Source organism: Berkeleyomyces rouxiae, assembly GCF_048999995.1.
Source record: "Berkeleyomyces rouxiae strain 22BRR77 chromosome Unknown BrBRR77_ptg000002l, whole genome shotgun sequence".
In the NCBI taxonomy this organism is placed as follows: domain Eukaryota; kingdom Fungi; phylum Ascomycota; class Sordariomycetes; order Microascales; family Ceratocystidaceae; genus Berkeleyomyces; species Berkeleyomyces rouxiae.
The window spans coordinates 5,241,982-5,266,772 of record NW_027396492.1 but is presented as its reverse complement, the minus strand read 5'-3'; the positions used below and the strand labels follow the sequence as shown (position 1 = coordinate 5,266,772).

The 24,791-nt window shown below is 55.0% G+C and overlaps 7 protein-coding genes across 7 annotated transcripts; 3 read left to right on the top strand and 4 right to left on the bottom strand.

The window, feature by feature from the left end:
* Positions 1–63: 63 nt before the first annotated feature.
* Positions 64–1,786, bottom strand: BROUX77_003024 (uncharacterized protein; the record flags this gene model as incomplete). Its single annotated transcript, XM_073747630.1, has 4 exons — positions 64–1,465; positions 1,527–1,560; positions 1,628–1,675; positions 1,750–1,786. The coding sequence occupies 4 exons, from the start codon at positions 1,784–1,786 to the stop codon at positions 64–66; spliced, it is 1,521 nt and encodes a 506-aa protein (XP_073608106.1).
* Positions 1,787–2,833: 1,047 nt separating this feature from the next.
* On the top strand, positions 2,834–7,942 carry BROUX77_003023 (uncharacterized protein; the record flags this gene model as incomplete). The annotated part of the gene is made up of 3 exons (XM_073747629.1): positions 2,834–3,023; positions 3,087–7,810; positions 7,889–7,942. 3 exons carry the CDS (start codon positions 2,834–2,836, stop codon positions 7,940–7,942), a joined length of 4,968 nt encoding a protein of 1,655 aa, XP_073608105.1.
* A 723-nt stretch (positions 7,943–8,665) lies between these two features.
* On the bottom strand, positions 8,666–12,169 carry BROUX77_003022 (uncharacterized protein; the record flags this gene model as incomplete). Its single annotated transcript, XM_073747628.1, has 1 exon — positions 8,666–12,169. The coding sequence occupies one exon, from the start codon at positions 12,167–12,169 to the stop codon at positions 8,666–8,668; it is 3,504 nt and encodes a 1,167-aa protein (XP_073608104.1).
* Positions 12,170–12,580: 411 nt separating this feature from the next.
* Positions 12,581–14,263, bottom strand: BROUX77_003021 (uncharacterized protein; the record flags this gene model as incomplete). Its single annotated transcript, XM_073747627.1, has 1 exon — positions 12,581–14,263. The coding sequence occupies one exon, from the start codon at positions 14,261–14,263 to the stop codon at positions 12,581–12,583; it is 1,683 nt and encodes a 560-aa protein (XP_073608103.1).
* Positions 14,264–14,921: 658 nt separating this feature from the next.
* Positions 14,922–15,839, top strand: BROUX77_003020 (uncharacterized protein; the record flags this gene model as incomplete). Its single annotated transcript, XM_073747626.1, has 1 exon — positions 14,922–15,839. One exon carries the CDS (start codon positions 14,922–14,924, stop codon positions 15,837–15,839), a length of 918 nt encoding a protein of 305 aa, XP_073608102.1.
* A 3,184-nt stretch (positions 15,840–19,023) lies between these two features.
* On the top strand, positions 19,024–20,655 carry BROUX77_003019 (uncharacterized protein; the record flags this gene model as incomplete). Its single annotated transcript, XM_073747625.1, has 3 exons — positions 19,024–19,244; positions 19,726–19,951; positions 20,029–20,655. 3 exons carry the CDS (start codon positions 19,024–19,026, stop codon positions 20,653–20,655), a joined length of 1,074 nt encoding a protein of 357 aa, XP_073608101.1.
* A 2,402-nt stretch (positions 20,656–23,057) lies between these two features.
* BROUX77_003018 (uncharacterized protein) lies at positions 23,058–23,744 on the bottom strand (the record flags this gene model as incomplete). The annotated part of the gene is made up of 2 exons (XM_073747624.1): positions 23,058–23,263; positions 23,348–23,744. The coding sequence occupies 2 exons, from the start codon at positions 23,742–23,744 to the stop codon at positions 23,058–23,060; spliced, it is 603 nt and encodes a 200-aa protein (XP_073608100.1).
* Between the last annotated feature and the right edge of the window lie 1,047 nt (positions 23,745–24,791).

Here is a 24,791-nt window from a genome sequence, read left to right as displayed (position 1 = left end):
CAGCCCCATGTCGAAGAGCGCAACTATATGATTGTTAGCTATATGTTTATTTCCTTCAAAGAGTCAAACTTGCCTTGAAGTAGCTATCATGGCCCAGGATGCAACTTTAAAGCTCTTGTGGCTGATGAAGCCTGAGGAATATCGCAGAAGCTCCCAGATGTCTTCATCGACGAAGCTCTGAGACTGTGCAATAAAAGAAACTAGCTGAAGTGCCGTGATCTGGATATCTTGATCTGGAGATTTCAATCGCTGGTGTATTCGGCTATAATTGAAAACTCGCCGGCGTTTCCTCTGACGAGAGTCCATGTCAACTTCAACATTCATAGAGGCACTTTTCTGGTCACATGAATGGAATATTTCCTCTAGGGAGGCTATGCACTCCAATGTAGCCCAACTCCTATCCTCTCCAACCCCACGATAGTATAGACTAAACAGGGGAGTTTGGAAATAATCTGCGGCAACTTGGACAGAACCAAATGAAATATCTCCGAGCTGAAGACGGTTCTTTTCATCGCGATGGGAATATTCCTCCCACAATGTATCCAACAAATCTTCTAGGTGAGTCTGGAAATCAGGGCCGGAATCTCTTCTCGCAATACTTGCAAGATGTAGTTGCATAGGGAAGAGAGTTTTGAGAATCTCATCACGGGCACTTCTAACCGTTTCTTCTTTTTCTGGCTTGTCAGGTTGCCACCAATGGCGGATATGCGATAGGATACTTTGAGTAATAAAAGTGACTTTGGTAGTGTCATCTGCTTGGAGCCGCATGATCATGACGCCAAGGATGGCGAAAATATCTTGGGGAATACGGCCAAAGGCCAAGTGACGAAGTTGCAAAATGCTCATTACAACGTTGGCCATGTCTTCTGCTACGACTTTGATTGGGGCGGTGGGTGGAATCACCAAGTGGTGCAGACATTCGAGCAGAAGCTGAAGATCAGTGATGTTGATGCCCATTTCTTGCAATGCAATCCGATTCCCCGGATGTGAAGAAAAAACGGATCCAGGGGATGGCCCTGGCAGCAAAGAAGCTTGCCTTGAATTCTCGGAATCGGCATTGGCGCCCGCGAGAGAGTTGCTAATAACCTCGATGCAGAACTCGGCGCAAGTAAGCCAGCCGTCACTCTGGTCTCGCGTGAGTTGTTCAGTAGTACAAGGATTCGAGAGGATGTTGACAAGAGTGCGAAGATACTCGTTCACAAGATTTGGCAAAGCAATAAGAGTCCCATCGGGGCCCTGTAGTGTCTGGGTGATGTGGTCGATGACAGCCAACACAGTTTTACGCTTCAGAGCGCCAAGGGCATGTTCATAGGTGAGTCTGACAGCTTTGGCACACTTTCCCAGGCGGATTGTTGCTGCACTTGTGGTTGATGAAGCCTTGCGGGTGGTTTGCTGCTTCTCGGCAATGGTGCACTGGAAAAGACTCTCAAACATGCGATGGTACTGCTTGTCGGTGAGCTGAGGCCTGGATTGGATGGTCAGCTCCTTGCATGCATACTGGGGACAAGTAGTCTTGAAAACCTTACAGGCCTTTGGATCTGTCCATCAATGATAGTAAATCTACTGCTGTCAGTTTTCTATTCGTGGCGGCGAATGTGTCAGTGCGACCAAGCGCAGGAAATCCTACCATCTAGACCGGTAGTTCTGGCCTTTTGGGCAGACCCGGCAATATTCGCTGTCGATGGTTTCACGTCAGAACGGGCTGTCTTCAGTCGTTGGTTGTGCTGCCACGGGTCAAGAGAGGGTTACCCAGAATGCCATTGATGGAACTATTTTCAGGCGCCATCGATCGTGATCGGGAACCAACGCCTGTCGAATATAGGACGAAAAGCACAGATTAACGGAGGAGTCTTGTCTTGTATGGTATCGATGACTGGTCAGGCCTGTGGAATCTTCGACTGCAGCCTTGCATAGAATTGAATCGGCCGTTGAAGCAAAAGGGCGTGTAAGTGGACTCTGGGTGTCCGTGATGTGGACGCAGGATCACCAAAGCTTGTGAGAAGCTATAGTTGCGCTGCTGGATGGAGAACCTCCTAACCCTTCTTGATGCGTTTGTGCCGGCAGAATCCCACACCGCCTTGACACTAGCAGTTTTCTGCAAACTTCACGTCGACAGCAACCCGACTTTCCACAGCAGAGGAACCGGCTTTGGTCACAGCTGCAAACTGCGCGGCTTCTAGGAGTGAACAGCAAGCTTTTCTAGACCCTCGCTATTCACGAAATCCTGCGCGAACACTGCTGTCGTGTACCATCACGACACTACGCGGCTGTTTAGCCAGCCTGAGTGGCACAAGAACCGGGCGGTGTGAAGCTCTTAGCATTTTCCACGTACCCAACATGATGAATTCCGTGTTTATCAGCATGCAAAGTGAATATTCACAGGCTCACGGGGGCTTCTAAATCTGTAAAATTGTATTCCCACGACAAATCCAGCGTGGTTCTGTGTTTCTAACCCTATTTTGGGTCATTCGACCACGATAGGGCAGTTGACAGGTACATTTTTGCTGGTACCACACTGACCAGCAAGCTTAAACTGCCATCAACATTTTTGCCTAGACAACGCACGGAATTTGTTTGTTTCTTCCAAAAAGCTCGACCTTTATCTTGTCCAGCTGCACCATTTCTCAGCACTCTCATCGGCCTCAGAAGGGCACAAATCTCGTCCGACTTTTACGCCGTCCCTTCTGATTGGCAGCATCGCGTCCGCGCTCGTGTTTTTCTGCCGCGCCGTTGAACATTCCCCAAGGCGCATCGCAACGCCTAGCAAATTGGCGAAGCGCCTCGTTCTACACCATCAATTTTTTCTCCGGTCCTCTCCCGTCACACTTCCACAATGGTAGGAGTTAAGACGCTGGAAGCTCTCACCGAGCTCCACAGAGACCTCCTCGCGCTGGCTGAGAATGACCTCAACTTCCAGGACATCTTCTATATGGATGAGGTCCTCCCGCTCTTCGAGTCCGAGTTCGACGTCTTCTTGACCGACGCCGGCAAAAGCGAAAAGAGCCGCGCTACTGTCAACTCAGGTCGGTGAATGCTATCAATGCCAAAATGCCAAGAGCGGCGTACTAACTCAGCCCATCTCACAGGAAAGGTCGAGTTTGACGACGGGGGCTTCCAGCTCAACGACCAGTTCAAAAAAGATGCCCTCGCGCTGGCCGATGAAGCCAACATCGACGAAATCGCCGCCGTCCACTACATGCTCGAGTCTCAAGATGACACAGAAACTATGGGCCAGTCACTCCTCGAGTTGGCCTTGATCCGCCTGCACCGCACACGCACCTTCGTCCTCGACATTGCTCGCCTCTTTGTCGATCTCAACAACCACCTCGATGTCGACGAGTTTTCAGACTTTGTCAACGAGCGCATATTCGGCACCGGCGCCAAGCGCATTGTTCCCCGCTGTGCAAAGGCCATGCAGACTATCAAGACCAAAATACAGGCCGTCAACGACAAGTTGACTGCTGCTTCAGTGCTGGCCAACGGCGCCAACACCGAAGACGACGATAGCCTGCAAACTCTCTACTTTATTCGCAATTCTCTATATAGCCAGCATCAACTAGTAGCACATATTCTGAGCTGCGCAATCGACAAGCGCAAGTCCGAGTCCGAAGATTTCCTCAAGTTTCTTGATGACCTGAAAGCAACAGACAAATACGACGCACTTCTCATTCACAAAGTCCCCGTTCTGGGCGCATACGTTACCGAGTTTGCTTCTACAGAGGGGCGCAATGATGTGGTTCTGGCGCGCAAGCTCACACCTGCAGTTCTTCCAAGTACCGATGTTCATTGGCCGTTAAGAGGACTGCAGGCAACCGTCAAGGCATGGTGGCTAGCCGAATATGGCGGTCACTTCATGAATGCCCAGCCTGACCCTGCCGATGAGGCGCAATTCGACGCCGACGAAAAAAAGAGAACCGCCACCTTTATGGAAACGCTTAAGGACGGCGCCTTTGACTTCTTGCTCTCCGTTGCGTCCGATATACGATCGCCGGATTGGCAAGACCCGGCGCGGAAAGGCATGCGCCAGTGGCTTCAACGACGCCTACCTGCCTTGCCCTCCGAGTCTGTCCAGTTCACCGATCACTTTCAACTCTTAATCATGAGCCGCTTCGAAGTCTTCGTAGACGGCTTGATCTCTAACTTGCCTGATGTTATTCGGAAACTGCGAAACGACGAGGATGAGCAACGCCAGATGAGCCAGGCCCATGAACAAGATCTGGATCTTGAGCGTTTCCTCATCATTATTGCCTACGCATACGAAGGCCGGCCGGAATCGGCGATGAACTTCTGGACCGACCCTGACAGCAACTTGGCTGGATTTATGCAGTGGGCATCTCGCCGCGCCTCCACCCCTCTGGTCACTGCTTTTTGTGAAATGCTGCAGGCCATCTCTGCCAATGAGGAGTGTGCCACCTTTGCCCATCAGTTCTTACTCGACGAGGGATCTTCATCTTCAGGGCGTCTGCGCAAGTCCCTCTCTCTCACATGGAACCAGATCATGAAGGAATTGATTTTCTTTACCAACAAAATCCGCGAAAAGCCCAACCCTGCACCGCCATCCTACCGTCATGGGAAACCAGTTGCCAGCCCTATGGACATTGAGCCCGAGTCTGCTATGATGCTCGAATGCTACCTTAGACTGACTGCACGACTAGTCTCCCAAAGCGAAGAAGCCCGGAATTTCTTACTAAAGGACCCTACTTTCAACCTGGTCGAGATTCTCTTCCAATTGGCCAGCAATCCCGTCCCCCCGCGACTGAGGGCTTGTGTGTTTTGGACTTTGGATGCTCTCATGGCTGGCCGGTCTGCAGAAAACGCCAATGTCATGTGGGTTTGTCTAGATGCGTGGACTACGGGGGCTTACACACCCATGGCTCTCAGCGGAACTCACAAGAACCAGGTGCTGCCGTCATCCATAGCCTCTGCCGAGAGGATACTTGATGAAATCAGCCAAGGTTTCGAAGAACCCCAAGCCTTCATCACACTTTTGACAACACTTGTGACTCCTGTTGACGATGCCAGTCCGATGAGAGACACACTAACCTTCCCAGAGAATCTCGGCATGTCATACAGAACGCCAGGCATTGATCTCTTCGTTGACTACGTAATCGGCAAGGTCTTCTCCAACAAGGCAAACGAGCTTGAGGACAAAAACCAGAAGCGACTCATTCGACAAAAGTGTCTCGAGTTCTGCATTGCCTGTGTACGTTCATTCAACGAAAATTTGATTGAGCTTGCCAATGTTACGAGCATTAATGTCGACTCGGCCATGGGCGCCAGTTCTCTGGAGACTTACATAAAAATACATCCCTTTGGCCGTATAATGGAGTGGATGATGAACGAAAAGGTTGTGGCTACCATTTTCAACATTCTCCATGAATCACCCATGGAGATTGGCAACTCTTCGCCCGACTCGCCACTTATCCAAGGCATCCACAAGACCATCATTCTCCTCACCTTGGTCCTGGAAGACCAACCAGTCTTTGTCAATATTGTACGCAAATCCATCCAGAAGAGCCAGAACAGTTCCTACAACCAAGTTGCCACCACCCGGTATGCCTCGTTCGACGATTGCCTGGTCAGCCATCTCAGCCTCGTTGTAGACTTGGGGTTGCTCTGCGGCATTGCTCCTACCGATGTCGTTTGCGCGTCTCTTCTTCTCTTGGGCAAAATGTCAGCCTCTCCAAAGATCGTGTCGGCCTGGTCGTCTGGTAGTGGTAGCTACGTCTCACACCGCAACAAGGCCATTGTTGCTATGGAGGCTGATGGCGATCATGAAAAGATTACTGGCTACTTCCATGACATATTTAAGGCCAACATGGATCTCCGTGGCGAAGATAAGACCGATGAGTATATTACCAAGATGCGTGCCTTGGAATTCCTGTATCAGTGCATTCGTGGCTCCCCAACAAAGCCCACAATCGCACATCTTCTTCTGGGATTCAAATGCCACGCTGGCTCTGTTTCCATTGACCCCAATGGTGCCTTTGCAAAGCGGACATCGTTGTTCCATTCTCTTTTAAATGTTTGGGTGGAGATCCCTTTTGGAGATTCCCGCGGCGTGCGGTATTGGTTGACCAAGATGAAGACCAAGGCTCTGATGATCTTGAAGCTCCTCTGGAGCTCCCCTCTAACATCAGAAGTTGTTCTTGATGATTTGCGCATGGGCTCTTTTGCTCTTAGCCTCCTCCAACAAAACATGATTATCGGCGAGGGCGTTGCTTGGGAGAACCACCAAATGTCCGATCCAATGTTCACTCTCTCTCCTAGTGCCGAGACCCTGTGCGACTTCTTGGCTCATCGTGCCGCCCTGCTAGATTACATGTCCCGTGAGCTGTGCTACCTTTCGCAAGCCAAACTCCCCACTTACCAGCGCAGACTCTTTGATGCACTCAAGGGTAACATGTACACCGACTCGGGAGAGATTGAAGAAGTTGCCTCTGTCTTCGACATGTTCGACTTCCTCCCTAACGGCGGCATGATGCTACTGAATGAGCCGCCCATGTCTTTCTTCGCCAATGTCAACTTCACTACGGCTCTGATAGATCATCCGGAAGAGCAAGGTATGACAATATTTGATGACAACCGGGCAGTCGAAATCATGCTGCTCAAGCGAGGCGAACGGAAAGACGAGTCAGCTCTCGTCACTGCGCAAGAAATTGCATCTATAGATGCTGAGCAGGAAGAAATCATTCAGTACATGGAGCACCACAATGTCACCCTAAAAGTTACGCGCAGAATTGAGGAAGTGCTCAAGAAGTGGTCTGATCTTGTTTTAGTTGTGCTTGAGTCCAATGATTTCCAAGGCACGGCGCGCACAACTCTATACCTTCAAACACTGCAAACCATCATGCCGACTCTGGAAGAAAGCGCTTCAGAGAAACCTGATATCGCTGGTCCTCTCGCTCAGCTTGCCATGGTTTTACTTTTCAAGCTAGACACCGCCCCTAACAGTGAGCCTGAATCTAAAGACAAATCACGCGACTTGGGCAATCTTGTGAGCGACAAGCTGTACCAGCTCTTCCAGACTTCGTTGCAGGCCATCACCCGCTACGTGCCAGAGAGTTCGCTGCGGACCACATACTACAGCATTTGCTACCGCTACCTCACAGACGTTGTTGGCACCTCGTCAGGCTTTGCTGGCCGGGACCAAATCCTGACATCCATTACGACATACGGCGAGCGTTTTGCAAAGGTCATCTGCGACGATGCCTACAGCGGGAACCCGCCCTGTCAGGCCGCAGCGCTGATTCTACTCAACGCTCTGGTCAACATGTCTCGCGAGGAACGCAACCCGGCGCTAATCGAAACACTCAACCGCGTCAACTTTGTCGGTATCCTAATCGACTCGCTCAAGAGCATCCTGACCGACGCCAACGAGATTGCCGCCGGCCAGCACGACGACCAGCAGAGCGTCCTCGACGCCAAGCTCAGCCTGCTCCTCTCGCTCTGCCAGACACGCGAGGGCGCAAAGTATGCCTTCCACGCCAACCTACTGCGCAACATTGTCGTGTCCGAGCTCTTTTCCGTCGACCCCGAGCTGCACGTCGATCACAACGACCACGCCGCCATGGCTCGCCATTACACTCTACTGGCGCGTGTCACGCGCATCGTCAGCGCAGCCCTCATCAGCAGGGGCTCTCAGCACATGCCACTCGGCCGTCAGTTTATCGCGAACCACAGAATGTTGATTATGCACACGCTCAAGCGCTCGGCTGGGATTGGTCAGATTGACACGGTGCTGGAAGAGGCGCTCCAGGACCTGGCGGATGCATTCCTTGTGGTGATTGCAGCGACAGACTTTGTCGAGGTAAGCCATTTTGTTCCCTTTTATTTGATTTCCTTTCGCCCTTTGGTCCAACATATTCTAACCACATGCTTTACACAGTTTGAAAACGAGAGTGTTTCAAAGCCTGACCTGGTCACGCACGTATTCCATTAATCTGCGCCTAGCTCTCTATTATCGCTGTTTGTCGTTTTGTCCTCCGTTTTGGTTATGTCTGATTATTACAAACCTTGGTTTTTTCCTCTGCATTTTCGTGGTTCATTTACGTTGGGTCTACCATGAGAGACTCTGCAATTAAGCCCTGTCATATTTTCGGTTCTTCTCCCTTCCTGTGCTGGTGCTATCGTTATATCATGAGTTTTCCTGTCTCGTTTCTTTGTTCTGGCTTGCCAATGTTTGTACTATCGTTCGTGATGAAGTGAATCCTGTTTTCTTGCTTGTACTACCGCCCCGAGCCCTGCACACCCTTTTTTAGCCAATCCCCGCGGCCGTACGACTGTCGCCGATCCACCAACACTTGACTTGACTTGACTTTATGATTGATTGATTGATTCTTTATTTACCTGTCTACTCGCGAGGTATTCTCGGCATACGACAGGGGACTACAAGTAGTACCAGAAATTACATACAGAAACAGAAACCTAAAATCCAAACCATGCATACAGAAACCCCCCGCACAAAGTGTAATGACTAAAGTGTGTCCACCCGCCCAGCCCAGAGGCTGTCCTTTGCTTGTGTGGCCCCAAACCTGGCCCAGAGTCCTGGCCTCGCCGCTGATGCAGACCAAACATAAAAACAAAAACAAAGGAAACAACAAAGGGAAGTACAAATAAAGAGAGAAACAAGTAGGAAAAAGGAGGTGATGGCAGCGCAAACGCGCTAAGGGGGAGACCCCGAGGGTACGCCGTCTCCAGGTGGCAGAGGGAGTGCGGGAGGGGCCGCGTCTTGCGCCCGCGTGTCCGGCCTCATGCGGCGGTGAGCCAACAGGGCTGTGGGGGCTTTGGCTGCTTTGGCGGCCAGCCAGCAGGCTCCGCGCTTGGTACCGATCAACTTCTGAAAGAAGCTGCTGGACACCCGCTGTGGGTTGTGGTGGCAAACCCAGATGTGCTCCGGGCTCGTGTCGGCTCCGCAGAGGGGACAGGAGGGCACGGCGTCCTCGTGCTCGAAACGGCGGTGATAGGCCGCAAAGTCGCCGTGTCCTGACAAAGCTGTCAGCACCGCGCGGGCGAGGTTGCGATCGGTCTCGTCAAGGAGACTTGTCCAAGCCTTCTTCGGGGCCTGCACCGGGCGGCGCAGGTGAGGTCTGGAGTTGCGACCCTCTGCCTCCCACCAGGCGCGAAATGCGGTAGTGACCCGGGCGCGGAATTCACTGCGTGCCCAGGAGAGTGACATGCCAGTCCTTGTGGTGATTATGTCTGCACCCCACCTGGCTTGTCTGTCGGCGAGCTCGTTGCCCACGACATCGGAGTGGCCTGGAACCCAGATCGCTTCCACCTTAATGGCTCCATCTGGCCACGGTCTTGGCCGCGGATGGTTGGCGTCGGGACGTAACCAGTCCGCGCAAATTGTTTGGGCTCTCCGAAGGTGTTCCTCGGAGGTTCCGGGCTTGACGTCCCGGGACGTGAGTCTACTCACCGCTGCCATGTTGTCTGAACAGATCCAGACTTTGCGGCACCGCGGTTTGTCCCGCAGGTCGACGGCGGTTATGGCCTCGGCAATGGCCAGCACTTCGGCGTCGTGCACCTCGGCGCGGAAAGGGACCGGGCGGTTTCCCGAGAGCAGGACCTGTCCCCCCTGGATAATTACCCAGCCGGCGCCGACCCTGTTCGGACTCAGCTTCGAGCCGTCTGTGTATAGCCACAGGTCTGAGGGGGGGGAGGAGCGGACCAGAGCGAGGTGTGCTGCAGCGGCAGCCTCTTTGTCACCCCGGATCGGGGCCCGGGTCGAAGGTAGCTTGCCCTTGCATGGCGGCGGGAAGCTCGTGGACAGCTCGTATGGGAGCATACTCCTGAGCTCGCCCAGTATGCCCCACATTGGCCTTATGGAGCCGAGGGGGTGGTTTGGCGGGGCCAGCGCGACTCTGAGAGCAGCCGACCCAAGGAGGTTGTCCAGCGCATAGCGCATGGGAGGGAAGCCCGATGCGAGGTTGTATATTGCACAGGGTGTGGTGCAATATAGCGGCAGGGCGGCGCGGAGGCCTCTGCGGACGGTGCGGTCGAGGAGGCTTGAGGCCCCCAGTAACCCGCGGCTCAGCGGGGCGTCGGGCGGGGTTGGGCGCCACCATGTGGCCGCAGCGTAAGACAGCTTGGCAACCACGCATGCGCGGACCGCCGTGAGGGCACCCTTGATCGGGGCGCCTTTCCAGCACCCGGACAGAATCTGGATGCCGCGAATGGCCGGTGCCGTCCTCTGTGCCACGTCTCGGATGTGTGGCACGAAGGAGAGGTTACGTGACCAGCGCACGCCGAGCCAGCGCAGGGTCTCGCGAGGGCTGACCGCCTCCAGCGTAGAGCCGTCGGGGAGTCGCAGGCTTGGGTTTTGTCCATGACGCTTGCGCGTCACGTGCAGAAGTTCGGACTTCGTCAGGTCGAGCGCCATGCCGTTGTCCGTGCACCAGCTGTCAACGAGCTCCAGAGAGCGAGAGAGAACCGAGCAGTTGCCTTCGAGGGACGAGTCTGAGTTGACTAGGCAACCATCGTCAGCGTACCCACGGAGAGTGCAGGGGAGTGGCATCTTGAACAGCGGCGACATGAACAGCATGAACAAGATTGGGGAGATGGGCGAGCCCTGTGGGAGGCTGCCACCTGTTGGCTGGAGAGCGTCGGAGACGCCGTCTAAGGTTAGGGAAGCCCGCCTGCCCGCCAGGAACGAGGACACCCATCGACATGTTCCAGCCGGGCACCCCAGGTCCGCCAGTCGTTTGACCATGCGGTTCGGATGCACGGCGTCGAAGGCCCCCTTGATATCAAAGGTGAGGACCGAAGACTCACCCCTGAGGTCGGCTGTGCGCTCGAGAGAGTGCGCCAGGCGTAGGCACATGTCCTCGGCGCTGCGCCCCGGAACCGCACCGGCGTAGTTGTCTTGGATGTGACCTGCCTCCAGCGCCCAGCACGAGAGACGGCGGGCGACTATCCTTTCCAGGCACTTGGCCAGGGTCGGGAGCAGCGAGATGAGCCGGTAGGCCCGTGGCGACGAGCGATCCTTCTTGTTGGGCTTTGGCAGGGCGATCACCTTAGCCTCTTTGAAGGAGGCAGGGTGGTGGCCCCAGAAGAAGCTTGCGTTGAACAAATGGGTGACCTGCCGCTTGAGGGAGGGCCAGGCCAGTTTCAGGACGTTGTTCGAGAGGCCGTCCGGGCCGGGGGCAGTGTTGCGCGGCCTCCAAAGAGCAGCTTCCACCTCGTCTCTGGTGATTCGGGCGCGTGTCGGCGGGGCTTCCGTCCTGGAGCCCCGGGTCCTCGGTTCCACCTGCAGGGCGGGGGATTCGATGTCCCCTGGCCGGGCGGAAGGCATGTGCACGCTGCGAAGGAGAGCGATCTTTTCCGTGGTGTCTTGTACCGTGGCCTCCGCTCCGTCCGCCGGCGATAGTGCTGGGGAGTGGCGGTGCGGAGCTTTCGTCCTCCATTTCACGATACGGAAGAGGTCTCGGGTATCAGTGACCTTCGCCAGCAAGTCGGCGTAGAAAGCCCGAGCCGCGCTCCTGAGTGCGCGCCTGAGGCGCTTCTTGGCTTCGCGGCGTTCGGTCCTGGCCTCTTGTGCTGCGGCCTGTGTCGTTGCCTTTTCCACCCTGTTCCGCGCTGCGCTTTGCTCCGCACGCGCGACGCTGCACTCCTTGTTCCACCATGGGAAGCTCTTGGCCTTGCCCAGAGACTTGGGCGTTGATGCGACCAGGGCGTCCAGGATCACATCCTGTAGAAGTCTCGCGAAGTCGTCAATGTGCTTTTTCTCCGGGATCTGGCCGTCTGACCTCCGGTACTCTCTCACAAGGTCGTCCAGGCGAGCCGCGCCGGCCTTGCATGCCGCGTCGAACTTCTTTTTGTCAAGCTTATCCATGAGGAAGCGCCCCGAGGGGCTCGGGACCACTGTGTGCCCTGGCAGCGGGATGGACACCAAGAGCGGGAAGTGGTCACTTCCGCATGTCAGATCGTCCCGTAGCTCCACGCTCGCCCCGGTGACAAAAAGAGGCGACGACATTATGGTAAGGTCTATGACACTCCCTGACTCGTGGGTTGGCTCCCCATCCGCGTTGCCCAGCAGAAGGGCACGCTCTTCCATCCAGGCCAGTAGGAGCTCGGCGTCGTTGTCGTCCGTGGCGCATCGGGGGTCCCAGGCACTGTGGTGGAGGTTGAAGTCGCCCACTACCACAGACCGCGGCCCTGGCTGCATGCTGGTCAGAAGACGAAGCGCCTCCCCTGTCCTAGCCGAACCTGTCCCGGCATTGTAAAGGTTTACGATGCTGTACGTGTGCCCCCCGATTAGGACCTCCACAATGATGACATCCTGGTGTTCTTCCCTCATGTAGGCCTTTTGGAAGCGAAGCCCGTGTCTTTTTGTCGAAATGTATGTGGCGACTCGGGGATTCGAGCGCCAGTTACCCTCCGGGACTATTACCTGATAGGAGGGGTGCCTAGGGAACGTTCTGTTCCCCGGGTCTGCGCTAGACGGGGCCTCTTGGAGGCAGACCACATCCACCTGGTCTTCATGCGCCTTGTGTAGCAACGACTGTGCACAGGTCCAGGACCTTTGCACATTCGCAGAAATCATTTGCAATACTGTGTCGTTAGGGTGTCCTAACATTTACAGAAGTTCCTCGTCATTGTCGTCTACCTGCATTGAATCCCGTGTTTCAGGGGACTCGCTGGAGGTGGGCAGGGGGGAGGGTTGCAGCTGGGCGGCCTGTGATGGGGCGGTCGATGGCTGGCTGGGCGCCGAGGAGGCAGGGGAGGGGGAAGCCTGGGAGCTTGAAGGGCTCTTCGTCTGTGACGACGGCCGGGCCGGGGGGGCCGAGGTGACGGCCGTGGAAGGCGCCTGGGAGGACGCTGGGGACGGGGCCTTGTCTCCCTGGGCGGCGGCAGCCGGGGTGGACGACTGCGTCTCGGTATCGGCCGGGCATTTGCGGTCAAAGTGGCGGACCCGGCAGCGTGTGCAGAACGGGAAGCGCTCCAGGGTGTTGTCTGCGGAGACCATGTGCAGCTCTCCAAGTGTCGCTACGCGGCGGGGAACCGCGGACGGGGACACCAGGCCTTCGTGGAAGGCGATGTGGGCGCGGAAGGTGGGCACGCCTGCCTTGCCAACGTACTTTGACAGCGTGGCGCTGGCGGAGACGACACCAAAGGCCTGTTCGATATCCTGACGGACATCGTCTAGGGTGACCCGGTGGAGCATCACGGCGCCGGGGGTCTTGGGGTCCTCGACCGTGATCGAGGTGGGCAGTCCGTGTACGATGTACTTGGACCAAGCATCCCTCTTGTGAACCTTCTCCGCAGTCAGGTTGGCGCGGATGCGCTCAGCGTGGCTGAGGAATTTGCCGACGTCACGGACGGCTGTCAGGGCAAAGCCCGTCTTGGTGGCGGTGGCGGTGCCTGCGCCCTCGCCGCGGGGGATGCCCGCGTTGGCCTTCGTTACGATGTAGGCCGGCGAAAGCTTCCGGAGGGGGGAGTCGGTTGGCACAACCACGAAAAGGCGGTTGTCGGTGGGGGCGGTCTTGGGGGCTGAGCTGGGGTTGCCCTGTTTGGCCTTTGGGGCTCCGGTCGAGGGGGCGGCGGGTTGGGTGGCCTTGGATGCTTTTTTGCCCTTGCGGGCGACTGTGCTCCAGGATTCCTTGTCCGAGGACTCGGTGGGCGCTGCAGGAGCAGCAGCAGAGGGGTGGTGTGCAGGCTGGGCCTTTGATGGAGCCGGGGCCGGGGCCGGGGCCGTGTTAGGGGCGGGTGGCACTGGCTGTGCGGCCGGGGGGAGAGAGGTGTTTGTGGCAGCGCCCGTGGGGGGCGCGAGGGGTGAACCTGTCATCACGGCCACCAGGCCGTTCTCCAGGATTGAGGCCAGGTCGTTAACGATCTGGCGGGTAGACGCGAAGGCCTCCGCGTGGGGGGCCATGGAGGCCAGGCAGTTGTCGGCCATTGTCAAGAAAATGCTGGCCAAGCGATCTCTCGCGGCCGCTTCCGCATCCTGCTTGGTGCGGATCTTGTCGGCCAGGGCCTGGAAGCGACCGACCGGGAGCGAGATGGGAGCGTAGTGAGCCTCTTGGGGGAGGGGCGCGTCTTCGCTCCTGACGCGTTTTGCGCCTGTCGCGACGCGCGCGACGGAAGAGGGGAGCCCCTGAGGGGCCTGGCCGGCGAGGTTCGGCGAGAACGACGCGGAGGAGGGGACAGTGGTGGGCACGGGGGAGGGGTCGCTGGCGGGCGAGGTGGCCTGCGCGTACGTCAATGACGGAGGCGCGGACGCGGGCGCGGCGGGCGCGGGCGCTTGGACGGACGCGATCATCTTAGGGATGACAGGACCTGTCGGGGGCGAAAATAAAGTAAAGTAGTTTGCAATAATGGTAGCTGTTAGCTTGGTCAAAATGTCGAAGGTGCCCTCTGAAAATCGAGGAAAATGTTGTTGACTTGACTTTATGATTTGGTTTGATTGTTTTGTTTGTCTTTATTTTACCTGTCTACTCGCGAGACGACTTGACTTTATTTTACGTGACTAAGCTACACCGATCCACCAACAATGTCGGCAGATCTGGAAGCAAAAAGAAAAACCTCATCATCATCACAATCTCGCCTTCACATCTTCATGATGTGAAGAAAGGTTAGTCCCACTGGGGATCGAACCCAGGACCTGTCCCGGATCTTAACAAGCTTTGTGCTGTGAAGGGACCGTCATACCACTAGACCATAGGACTTTTCATGTTTGAGCAAGCGTAAACATACATTATTAACCAAAGTACTTCAGCCGGCACCGAAAAAAACTCGACGACAAGCATCTACTTCGAGGGCCGCAGTACAATCCAGTGGTGGTGAAGCTGCGAAAACTGCTACCTGCCGAAATGGAGAAGCACACCAGGCTCAGGCCAAACGCAGCTGGGCCAGACATGCCGTCTCGAACGTGGCTGGACAAGGAAAAAGAGGCAGAGGCACACAGAGCGGAAGTTGAGATGGCCACCCCGGGAACGATCATTGCCTACTCCGACGGATCGAAGCACGAGAATGGAAACGCGGGCGCGGGTTGGGTGATTACGGAAGATGGGGCCACGCTAGAGGAAGGGCACGTAGCTCTGGGAAAATGGATGGAAGTAGCCGACGCTGAGGCGATTGGCGCTCTCGAAGCAGCGAGGCGGGCCACAGCGCGCGAAGGTACCGAGGAAATCTGGCTTTGTCTGGACAACCAAGGAATAGTGAACCGCCTCCGCAACCCATCCACCAGAAACAGCACATCTCAGGACGTTATTGATGAGACAAAGACAACCCTTCGCCGCTGGGCGAGCGAGAGTCCTGGGAGGAGAGTCCATGTGCTGTGGGTCCCAGGCCACATGGGCTTGGAATGCAACGAACTGGCAGACGCGCAAGCAAAACTGGGGTGCCAACAGACGACAACGGAACCCCGCGTCAGCCTGGCCGGAGCACGGAGATGGAGGCGAGACCGTCTAAGTCTCGAATACGGGGAATGGTGGCAGAAGCAAAAAGGATACCGCCCACTGGGAACTGGTGTCCCCGCCGAACCCCCCTTCCGTGTCTCCCGCTACGACGGCCTCACCAGGATTGAGCTAGGCCACATCCTGGCCGCCAGAACCGGAGATGGTGACTTTGACGAGTACCATGACCGATGGGAACACAACTGTCCACGCGGGTGCCGAGCTTGCAACCAGCCAAAGGAACGAGGACACTGGTGGACATGCAGGGCACTGCCGAGGCCGTGGAGCCAGAGATTTGCTGGCAAGCTTCTGAAAACAACAAAAGCAACAAGTCACGTTGCCAGCGTTTTACGCCGCAATCTCAAGTTCCTTGAAGAAAGACAACAGCCGGAGCGCCCCGAGACTACCCAGCCACTACCCACTGCCAGCACCGAGACATGAAGGTGGGATTTTGAAGGAGAGATGAGAGTGGAAGAGAGATGGGAGAGGAAGGTTAGATTGGGAGGAGACGAGGTAGTAGGATCGGAAGGAGATGTCGAGAAGGATTCCATGAGGAGGTTTTGGGGGGTCCTTTTCCCGTCCACCAACTACAGAGGAGGGAAAACGTTCAAAAAAAATGCAGCAACGGCCATGCCCGCAAGAGGACAAAACCACGCGTAATCCGCCGGGGACAAACCCCCGTGCCGAGAGCCGGTGGCCTTTTAGACTAGACTACACGCGGTTCGTTGCAAACCAAAAACACCAGGTAACCAACCCTGGAACCCCGCAGGTTCGCCCCCGGGCTGCGCTGGACAGAGAGTCCTCCTGGCTTCAATGCCGGACCCTAAAAAGTCACAGGAGATGCTTGAAGTCTATGCGCACCTGCAATCGCTGACCGCCCGGGAGTAGTTTGGAAGATGACATCATCCGACTGCTTCCGTCTGGAATATGCCGTCGTATTGCTGCGAAATAACAGTAGGTAGACGTAAAAGAAAAAAATCAAAATCAAATCAAAGGCACCGAAAAAGTAGGTAGCAACCTTCCCTCCTACAACCCTCGGGGGGGTACCTTTGAGGTCAGCCTCCCCCCCCCCTCGAGCCTATGCTGAGGGTCTCATGAGGACAGCAGCACGATCCCAATGCTGCTGCAATTCTTGTTTTTTCAACACGACAACGAGCTGCGAAGCCCGAGTCCGCTTTCTCCCAACTTTGAGGGATTTCCTCGCCGTCGACTCGCCCCCTTTTCACGACACCCTCCTCGCGATCGCCGGCCCTTCATCGCCGCTACACACAAAAACTCGTGGATCCATCTTTGCAACTCGGGACTGTCCCTCTGAAGGTTCATACAGTCCACCTTCGTCTTTTCTGTTTCTTTTGTCTTTTTTTTGTCCTGCTGTGGCACTCGGGGACTGCATCGGGCCTCAGCCATGGTTCGGTGCGGCGGCCACTTCGAAAAGCGGAAGGATACGCTCCTAGCCTCCGGAGGCTCACCTGGTATGGTTTTTCACCCGCTCAACGACTCGGGTTTTTCCATGCCATGCTGGTTGTGATGGTCGACCTTGTGTCTGGCCACGTTTCTCGGTCGAACGAATGTTGGTGGAAATGGTTAACTCTTTGTGGGGGTTAGGGTTTATTTGGGGAAAAAGTTTTTTTTTCTTCTTTTTTCTTTTGTACTTGTGTTTCTTGCTGCTCATAGCGGAGTGTGGACCACTGGTTCTTCGGGGCTTGGGGATGGTGCGCCATCCCGAACACACAGAAACTATGCGGCGTGTCGAGCGGAGGACTTTAAATTTCCGTCCGGTAACCAATCCGGCGTCGTTTGATCTTAGTGATTCCGGTAGACGTTAAATATAGTCAAGTCAAGTCAAGTCAAGAAAAAAAAACAATCGCAGCCCTACACGCCGTGCAAGCGGCCCACGAGCTACCGCAAGAGACGACCGGCAACCTCTACCTGTGTCTTGACAACAGGGGCATCGTGAACCGTCTGAATGCAGAAGAGGGCGACCTGGGGACATCCAAAACAGCCATCGACGAGACAAGACGACTCCTGGCAAGCTGGAAGCTGAGACAGGGCGGGCTCTTTGCGCCAAAGGCAAGAGTCAGATGGGTACCGGGCCACAAGAACATCCCCGGCAATGAAAGAGCCGGCCGGTTAGCCAGAGGGGTTGCTGGGACTGCAGTTGGCGGACTCGAGATGTCGCTCTCCAGGGCAAAACGGTAATGCCAGGAGCAGGCCACCACAAAGTTCAAGACGTGATGGGGGGCGCAGAACGGGCCTTCCCATATAGACAAGCCAGAGCCCGTCGAACCTTGGAAGTTCAAGGACTACAGGGAACACGACCGACTCGATATTGGCACATTGATGGCAGCAATTTCTGGACACGGCGACTTTGCCACGTACCACCAGAGGTTCGAGCACACCGGGGCTGCTCACGATTGTCTGAGATGTGGACAGGAGAAGACCCTGTGGCACCCGTGGACGTGTGACTCGATCCCACAGAGGCTACGGCTGACGGAGAGACTCGTTAAAAAGCTTCTCCCTACAGTCAAAGGATGCAAGCAGCTCCTCAAGAAGTTGAAGAGGGCTAGGGAGGAATGACCAGCTGCGATGGCGTTTGGCGTGGTGTGATTTTGTATTTCTGTTGTGTCTTTGGGTGCTTTCTTTCGTGCATTACTTGCTTCTTTTTCCTGTTCTTTTTCTTTTTCATTGTCACAGTCTTCATGTATCCCCCCTGATGTATCCTGCGCCAGTAGGTGCTTATCACCACAGGGAGATCCCGATTCGGCGTCTACAGCTTCTTCGGAGCTGGGAGACTACGGTTACCAAGGCAGTCCGAATCGGAGGATCCCGGCAGCCGGCTCCGCCGCTGCCAGATTGCCAGGACCTGCCTGGTCATCTTATGAGTGTTTGACGAACACTCCGAATGATGTGAAATAGATGAAATGAAATGAAAAAAGGCACCTAAAAAACCTCCCGCCCGGGCGCTATTCGGAAGATGACATCACCCGACTGCTGCCCTCCGGAATATGCCGTCGTGTTATTATGAATAACAGGAGCTAGACGTTCAAATGAAAAGAAAACTCCTATAAAGCCCGGGATTCAGCCAATATTTCAGATTTTAAGGCACTATCAACACCACACCGTGATTGCACAGTATACACACTTGGTAGCAGTCACGTGAGCACCTTTCGGCTCTACCCCGCTTTGTATTTAGCTTTTCACGTCCGCCCGCAGCAAAAGAAGTCGGCATCGTGAACCCTCCCGGGCCGCCGAAGCGCCAGAGAGAGGGCCACTCGGGGTCCCCAAGACAACACCTCCACCCCAAGCCAGCAATCGCACAAGTCGCCGCCAAGGCCCCATCTTCAGGCAAGGCCGGCGCCTCCTCCTCGCCCACCGGTCGGTCCCAAGACCAAACCTCTCTCCGTCACCTCTCCAGAGCAGACTGGCCCTAAGCTTCCCCGCTTCGCCCTTCGCCTCCTCCACACCTCCCCTCTTCTCCACGCCGACACCACTGTTGTGGCATGCGCTGTTTGCGAATCGGCGTAGTACCTATCTAACGCCATCCAGAACGTCTACCGCACCAGCGGCAGCTTTTTTGTCGCTGCGAACACCACCAAGGATGCCGAAAATATTACGAAACATACTCATGCCCAGCCGCAAGTGGGCTAAGGATGCCAGCAAGGCCGAGGCTGCTACCACGGCGGCGGCGGAAACTGCTTCATCCTTCCCAGCCGGCGCTAGCGCCACCGCTAGAGTCTCCGCTCCCTCTCCTACCCCCACCGAGCCCGTGAGCTCCCAGAACTCCTTCGCCGTCCTTGGCGACATTGATTTCGACATGGCCGAGAACCCCGACGCCAGCCAAAATGCGTAAATCACAGCACTTTCGACAGGCTCCCCGCCTCGCTTACGGACAGTTCAAGCGAGCGTAGGATACGGCGGGCCCGCCCACGACATCCTTCTTCATACAGCCCACGAGGGCAAGTACGATATAGGGATGGTCCAAGAACCGTAGACCTTACGAGCTGGAGATAGGCGACTGACCAAAAGTCACCCCGCCTACCCCACGTCCACCCTATTCTAGGATTGGACTGAAACCCACCCCCGAGTGTTGACCTACGTGCGTCGCGCCTCAGCGCTTCGCCCTGTACAAAACTACTTGGGAACATCTACTGACTCCCTCCCCCCACCCTTCACCGCTTTCCCGAGATTGAGGTGGTCAACCTTCCCCTTTGCATCCCTCGAGCGGTGCTTTAACCCTAACTTAACCCTCATTTTTCACGCCGTTTGAACACATCACCACCTCCGACGCAATACCCGCCGCGCCCGAATAAGCCCACGCTATACCTAGCAATGCCTCAAAGACCCTCCCGCTCCCAGAGCGGGTTGCTGCTGAGTTCGCACATGCCGAACAACTCGCGTCCGCGCAAAAAAAACTGGCGGAGGAGCTCTACGCGGCCATCTCGCCCATCACGGCCCGAGCGGATGAGAGAATCCGCCAGTCGGCTGTAGAAACTACGGAGGCCCTCCTCTACGCCTTAGCAATTGGCAAGACAGTCAATGCTAATGATTTATTCGTGGCGCCGAAGCGCCAGAAGGGAGCTCCTCGGGCCCTCAGAACCACGCCCTCCCCCCGAAACCAACCATCGCGCAGATTGCCGCCAAGGCCCCGACTTTGGGCACGGCCGCCACCTCCTCTTCTCCCCCTGACCCTAAGGCCACGACCCGCACCGCCTCTCCCCCCAAGCAGGCCGGCCCGAAGCTCCCCGGCTTCACTCTCTGCCTTCCTCCCACCTCTCCGCTCCTCCACGCCGACACCACCGTCGTGGCGCGTGCCGTCCGCGAGACGGCGCCCGATCTCTCCGATGCCGTCAAGGGCGTCTACCGCACCGGCGACGGCTTCGTCATCGCCGCTAACACTGAGAAGGATGCCGCGAGTATCACCAAACACGCCGATGCCATTAGGGCGAAGGTTTCGGGGACTCTGACCCCCATCGTGGACCAGGTCGGATATGTTGTCAAGCTTGTCCCGAGGGTCCTCTTCAACGGCGTGGTGGGCACAGCCCCTACCATTCTCGAGATGGTCAAGGCCATCGCCCGCGACCAGACCGGCGTCGTACCGACAAAGGTCACCTGGTCCAAGCACGAGGGGGAGTTCGCCCCTTCCCGCACCGCAGTCGTCTTCTTTGACAAGGAGGTGACCAACTTCAGGATCGCCAGCAGCGCATGGCAAGCGCGGGCCCGCGAAACGGGTCTATCCTCCACGCCTCACGAGAAGTGAGATGTCAAAGGAGGCCTTTGAAAAGCTGGTTGCCGCCATCCCACAATACGACATCGTCGTATACTCCGACGGGTCCAAGCAGGCAGACGGTTCTGCAGGCGCCGGCGCACACGTCACTCAGTTTGGCCAAGTCCTGGCTGAGAAGACCGCTCCTCTGGGCAGGTACCACAAAGTCTACGACGCGGAGGTCGCGGGCGCTCCCGTGGCCTCGGGACCCTAGCCTTCGTGCTCGGAACCCCTACGGGAGCAGCCCGCCTCTCCACCCTCCTCCACAAGACACAGTTTCTTCAGGACCTGTGTCCTCGAAGGGATGGGTGGGAGATACGTTCTCTCCCGCGCGACTCTAATATTATTATTATTACGTTTAACGTCTGTCTGTGGGTCACGTGGGCCCGACCCTATTGGATCGTTAGACGTCGAGGCACCCTAGGGTCCTCGAAAATCCCTCCAAGATGAAGGTCCGAAGCGCGATTCTAATAACACTATCTATCTATAGTTGTGTTGTAGTGTAACCCTAACCCTACTCTCAACACCGGACTCCACCCCTCATCCCTCTCATAAATACCATTAGATAGCACAACGTACCTCAGTATTTATGAATAAAACCCTCAGTTCGATTCACAAGTTGTTACAGGTTATACGTCATCTGATATCACGTGACTATATTCAAACCCTAAAATGCTTCTTCACCGAAGTTCCAAACCCAGATAGTTGTCTTATAGAACCATCTTCCTTTAAAACTTCTACCACTACAACAATAGTCTACTACTGGCCGCATATCACCGAGGGATGCGCCACACCGATCTAGGTCCCCGGACACGTAGGGATCGAGGGCAATGAAAAAGCTAACAGTCTAGCCAAAGCCGGGGCACGTATGGCCTCACCCCGACCTCCTGCCGTCTCTCGCCCACACCAAACGCACCGCAAAAGCTTGGCTGAAAACATCCTTCTCCGACTGGTGGGCCGTGAGCGCCCCCGACTCATACAGAAGCCTGGGGCTTGACGTGTCCCTTAAAACTCCCTACGAATTTGAACTTCCCCGCCGAACACTTGCGCGGCTGTTGGCGGCCCGCTCGGGTCATGGAGACTTCAAGCTGTATCACGAAAAATATAGACACCCGGGCGCCATGCTCCACTGCTCCTGCGGCAGGCCCAAGGGTCCCATCCACCTCTTCTTTTGCTGGAAGGGTAGGCGCAGGTCGAAAGCCTCGAGCCAAGCCCCCATAGCGAAAACGATCGAGGAGACACTGACAACCAGAAAGGGCTCCGAGAACTTCGCTAAGTGCTTGAGGGACTCCAATTTCTTTACCGACATCTGGCCATGACCCCGGGAAAGAGACGCACGCCGAGTAAGCTAGGGTAACGCTGCTCTGGAGCTCTCCTCCCCCACTTGACGTACAAGACTGTTTTCTGCTTCTGCTTGGTTTCTAGTTGCCTTTCTTGTTTGATTTTTCATCCGTATTTTCTTTTCTCCTTTTGTTTCTCTTATTTCTTTTCTTTTTCTTTTGCGTACCTGTTTATGCGAAGTACCAGAAGGAGAGCCCTTGGGGCCTCAGAACCACCCCCTCCCCCAGAAACCGACGACCGCACAAATTGCCGCCAATGCCCCATCTTCGAGCATGACCGCCCCATCCCAGCCCTCTTCAGGGAAGCTGGTCTAAAGCCGACAAAGAACTCTCTGTAAAAGGCGCAACTGTAAATGCGCGATCCACACCAAAGAGGAACAGGAAAGACACAAGGCGAGATGGAGAGAAACTCAAGAGAAACGACAAGCCTTCCTTGCCGGAGTTGACGACAAGGGCGAGGACAATGAGTCAGAACTGGAATATCGAACTTGACTATGAGATTGGAAAGGGAGACGGAAATGCCAGCACAAAGCTTAGTTGTAAATATCACCAAAATCGAGTATCACATGTCACGTACAACAAGGCCCACAGAATATTCATGAAGTAGTCCATACAAGAAACCCAATACACATGTACATTACAAGAGAACAGACCTCAAGAATAGAAACAGAAAAAAAATAATGTAAAATAAAAGACAGGAAACAACGCTATGTATGCATTGTCTATCTCAACTACGTGAAACCAAATCCCAGGTCGTTTATCCCAAATGAAAACGCTCATCAAAACACAAAGAAAAAGAGAAGGGGGCAAAAAAAAAGAAAGAAAAACAATATAGGGAAGCGGAGGGTCGGCTCGCCGGAGGGCAAAACATGCCGCAAGAAATGACGTTGCCCGGGAGGCGGGAGGGAAAGCCGCACGGCACTTTTGCCAGGGGCGCTTTTCTAATATGCAAAAGAGTGTCTGTCACCTGCACAAAAGCAGTAGACCAGTTGTATTGGCGGTATGTGTGGTTTATTTTCCACAGCGTCTTGTCGAAAACCAGCAGGTGGAGGTGTCTTAATGTGAGGCAGACTCGTCCGTCGTCGTCGTCGTCGTGCGTGGTCGTGTCTTGAGTTTGACTTCAAGGGGCCAGTAGCCCTTTGTTTTGGTGTTATACGCCGAGCGCTCTTTCATGTCTACCTTTTGTCGACATATCGGACATTTGTTGGTCTCGTACTCTGATTTCAGGGCGCTAGTCAAACATTCGAGACAGAACATGTGGCCTAGATAATTGCAGCAGTTAGCAACAAGTTCCATGGTTACTTGACTTGCGTAAAAGCACAGCCTGGGACAAGATATCAACATACCACAGTGGGTGACGGTCAACTGCGTTGCGTCATCCATGCAAATAGCACATTGAAATTTTGCTAGTCGAACCCAGTTTTTCCTTTGTTCTCTGCGTTCTGCCTCCTCTCTCGCTGCTTTTTCATCGGCGGTCTCTTTGTTTTCTGATGGCCGAAGATCGATAACACCGTCTTCTAGATCTTCAGCGCCAAATATGCTATCGGCATCATCGCGTTCAAGAAACAGTCTGCCTTCTTCTATTGGCGGGATAGCAGAGTTGTGTGTTCTTTGTCTCTTGCTTGCTGAACCGGGATTTCTGGAAGACGGGCTACGATAGGCTGAGGGCGAGGCAGAGTCGTCGAGATCTGGAGAAGAGACAAAGAGCTCTGAGCTTCTTTTCCTTCTGTGGCTGGAAGACATCCTGGAAGATGTGGATGTTTCGGGTGTGTTTGTATGTCAAAGACGTTTCGATTCACGCCAGGACAGGGCGAACAAGTATCACAGATTCTGTATAGATCGATTGTTGGCGATGAGGTCGAGCAAGTGTCTGATGGAATACACGCAATGGCCAGTCCCAAAAGATAGATTTTGACTGTCGGAGGGGAAACAACGCAAGGGCGTTGGTTAAAGAGAGCAAACTTGGGGCCTGGCCGGTCTTTGTCTCTACCTGTAGACCTAGGGGGGTTCGACCAGAAGACTTTCGGGGATGTATCGGCCCCGGGTAAGAGGTGTATAGAATAGGATGGTGAAGAAACACAGGAATGGTCGAGAAAGAACCTGAAGACTGCAGGTATTGTGGTAGTAAGCGTCTATGGCGGCTCAGGGTGACGAAGGCGGGAGGCGAAGTGGGTTGTAGTTTGATCTCTGGTTCTTATTCTGGTTCCTGGGTCGCTCGGTCGCTCGGTCGCTCGATCGCTCGGTGTGTATAGTGTGTAGTCGTCGAGTATAAGACGTCGCTCTCTTGATGAAGATGACAATAGTAGTTGTAGGAATGCAGGAAGAAAGAGAAGATCGGCAATGCTAGTGGGGAGCTGAATAAGAAAAACGGCGTGCTAGCTAGTTAATCAGAGTGCGGACTCAAGTCACTATATGTAGTTATGTAGTTACAGCAAATAGGCAAAGACAGAAAATAAGTAGAGGAGAAAAAGGGTGGCGGTCTGCTGTGGAGCTCCAGAGGACTTTGGAGGGGCGTCCAGTCAGTGTTTATATCCTGTTCCAGGCCTGATATAGTGGTCAGTTCTGGCATCGCCCACCCATGTTTAGCCTGTGGTCACCAAGGGCCTCAAAGAACAAGCGGCTCCAGCCCAGTGAATGATGGCAGATGATTACTTTCGCTAGACCTCGACGTCAAAGCAGCTGGCAGCGGTATATTGGTTCCGACAACTATGCAATCGCGGTGCACCACCAAACTTTGCATATCTCTGTAAACTTCACTGCCGATTTTTGCTCGTGATAGATCGGGTGTTA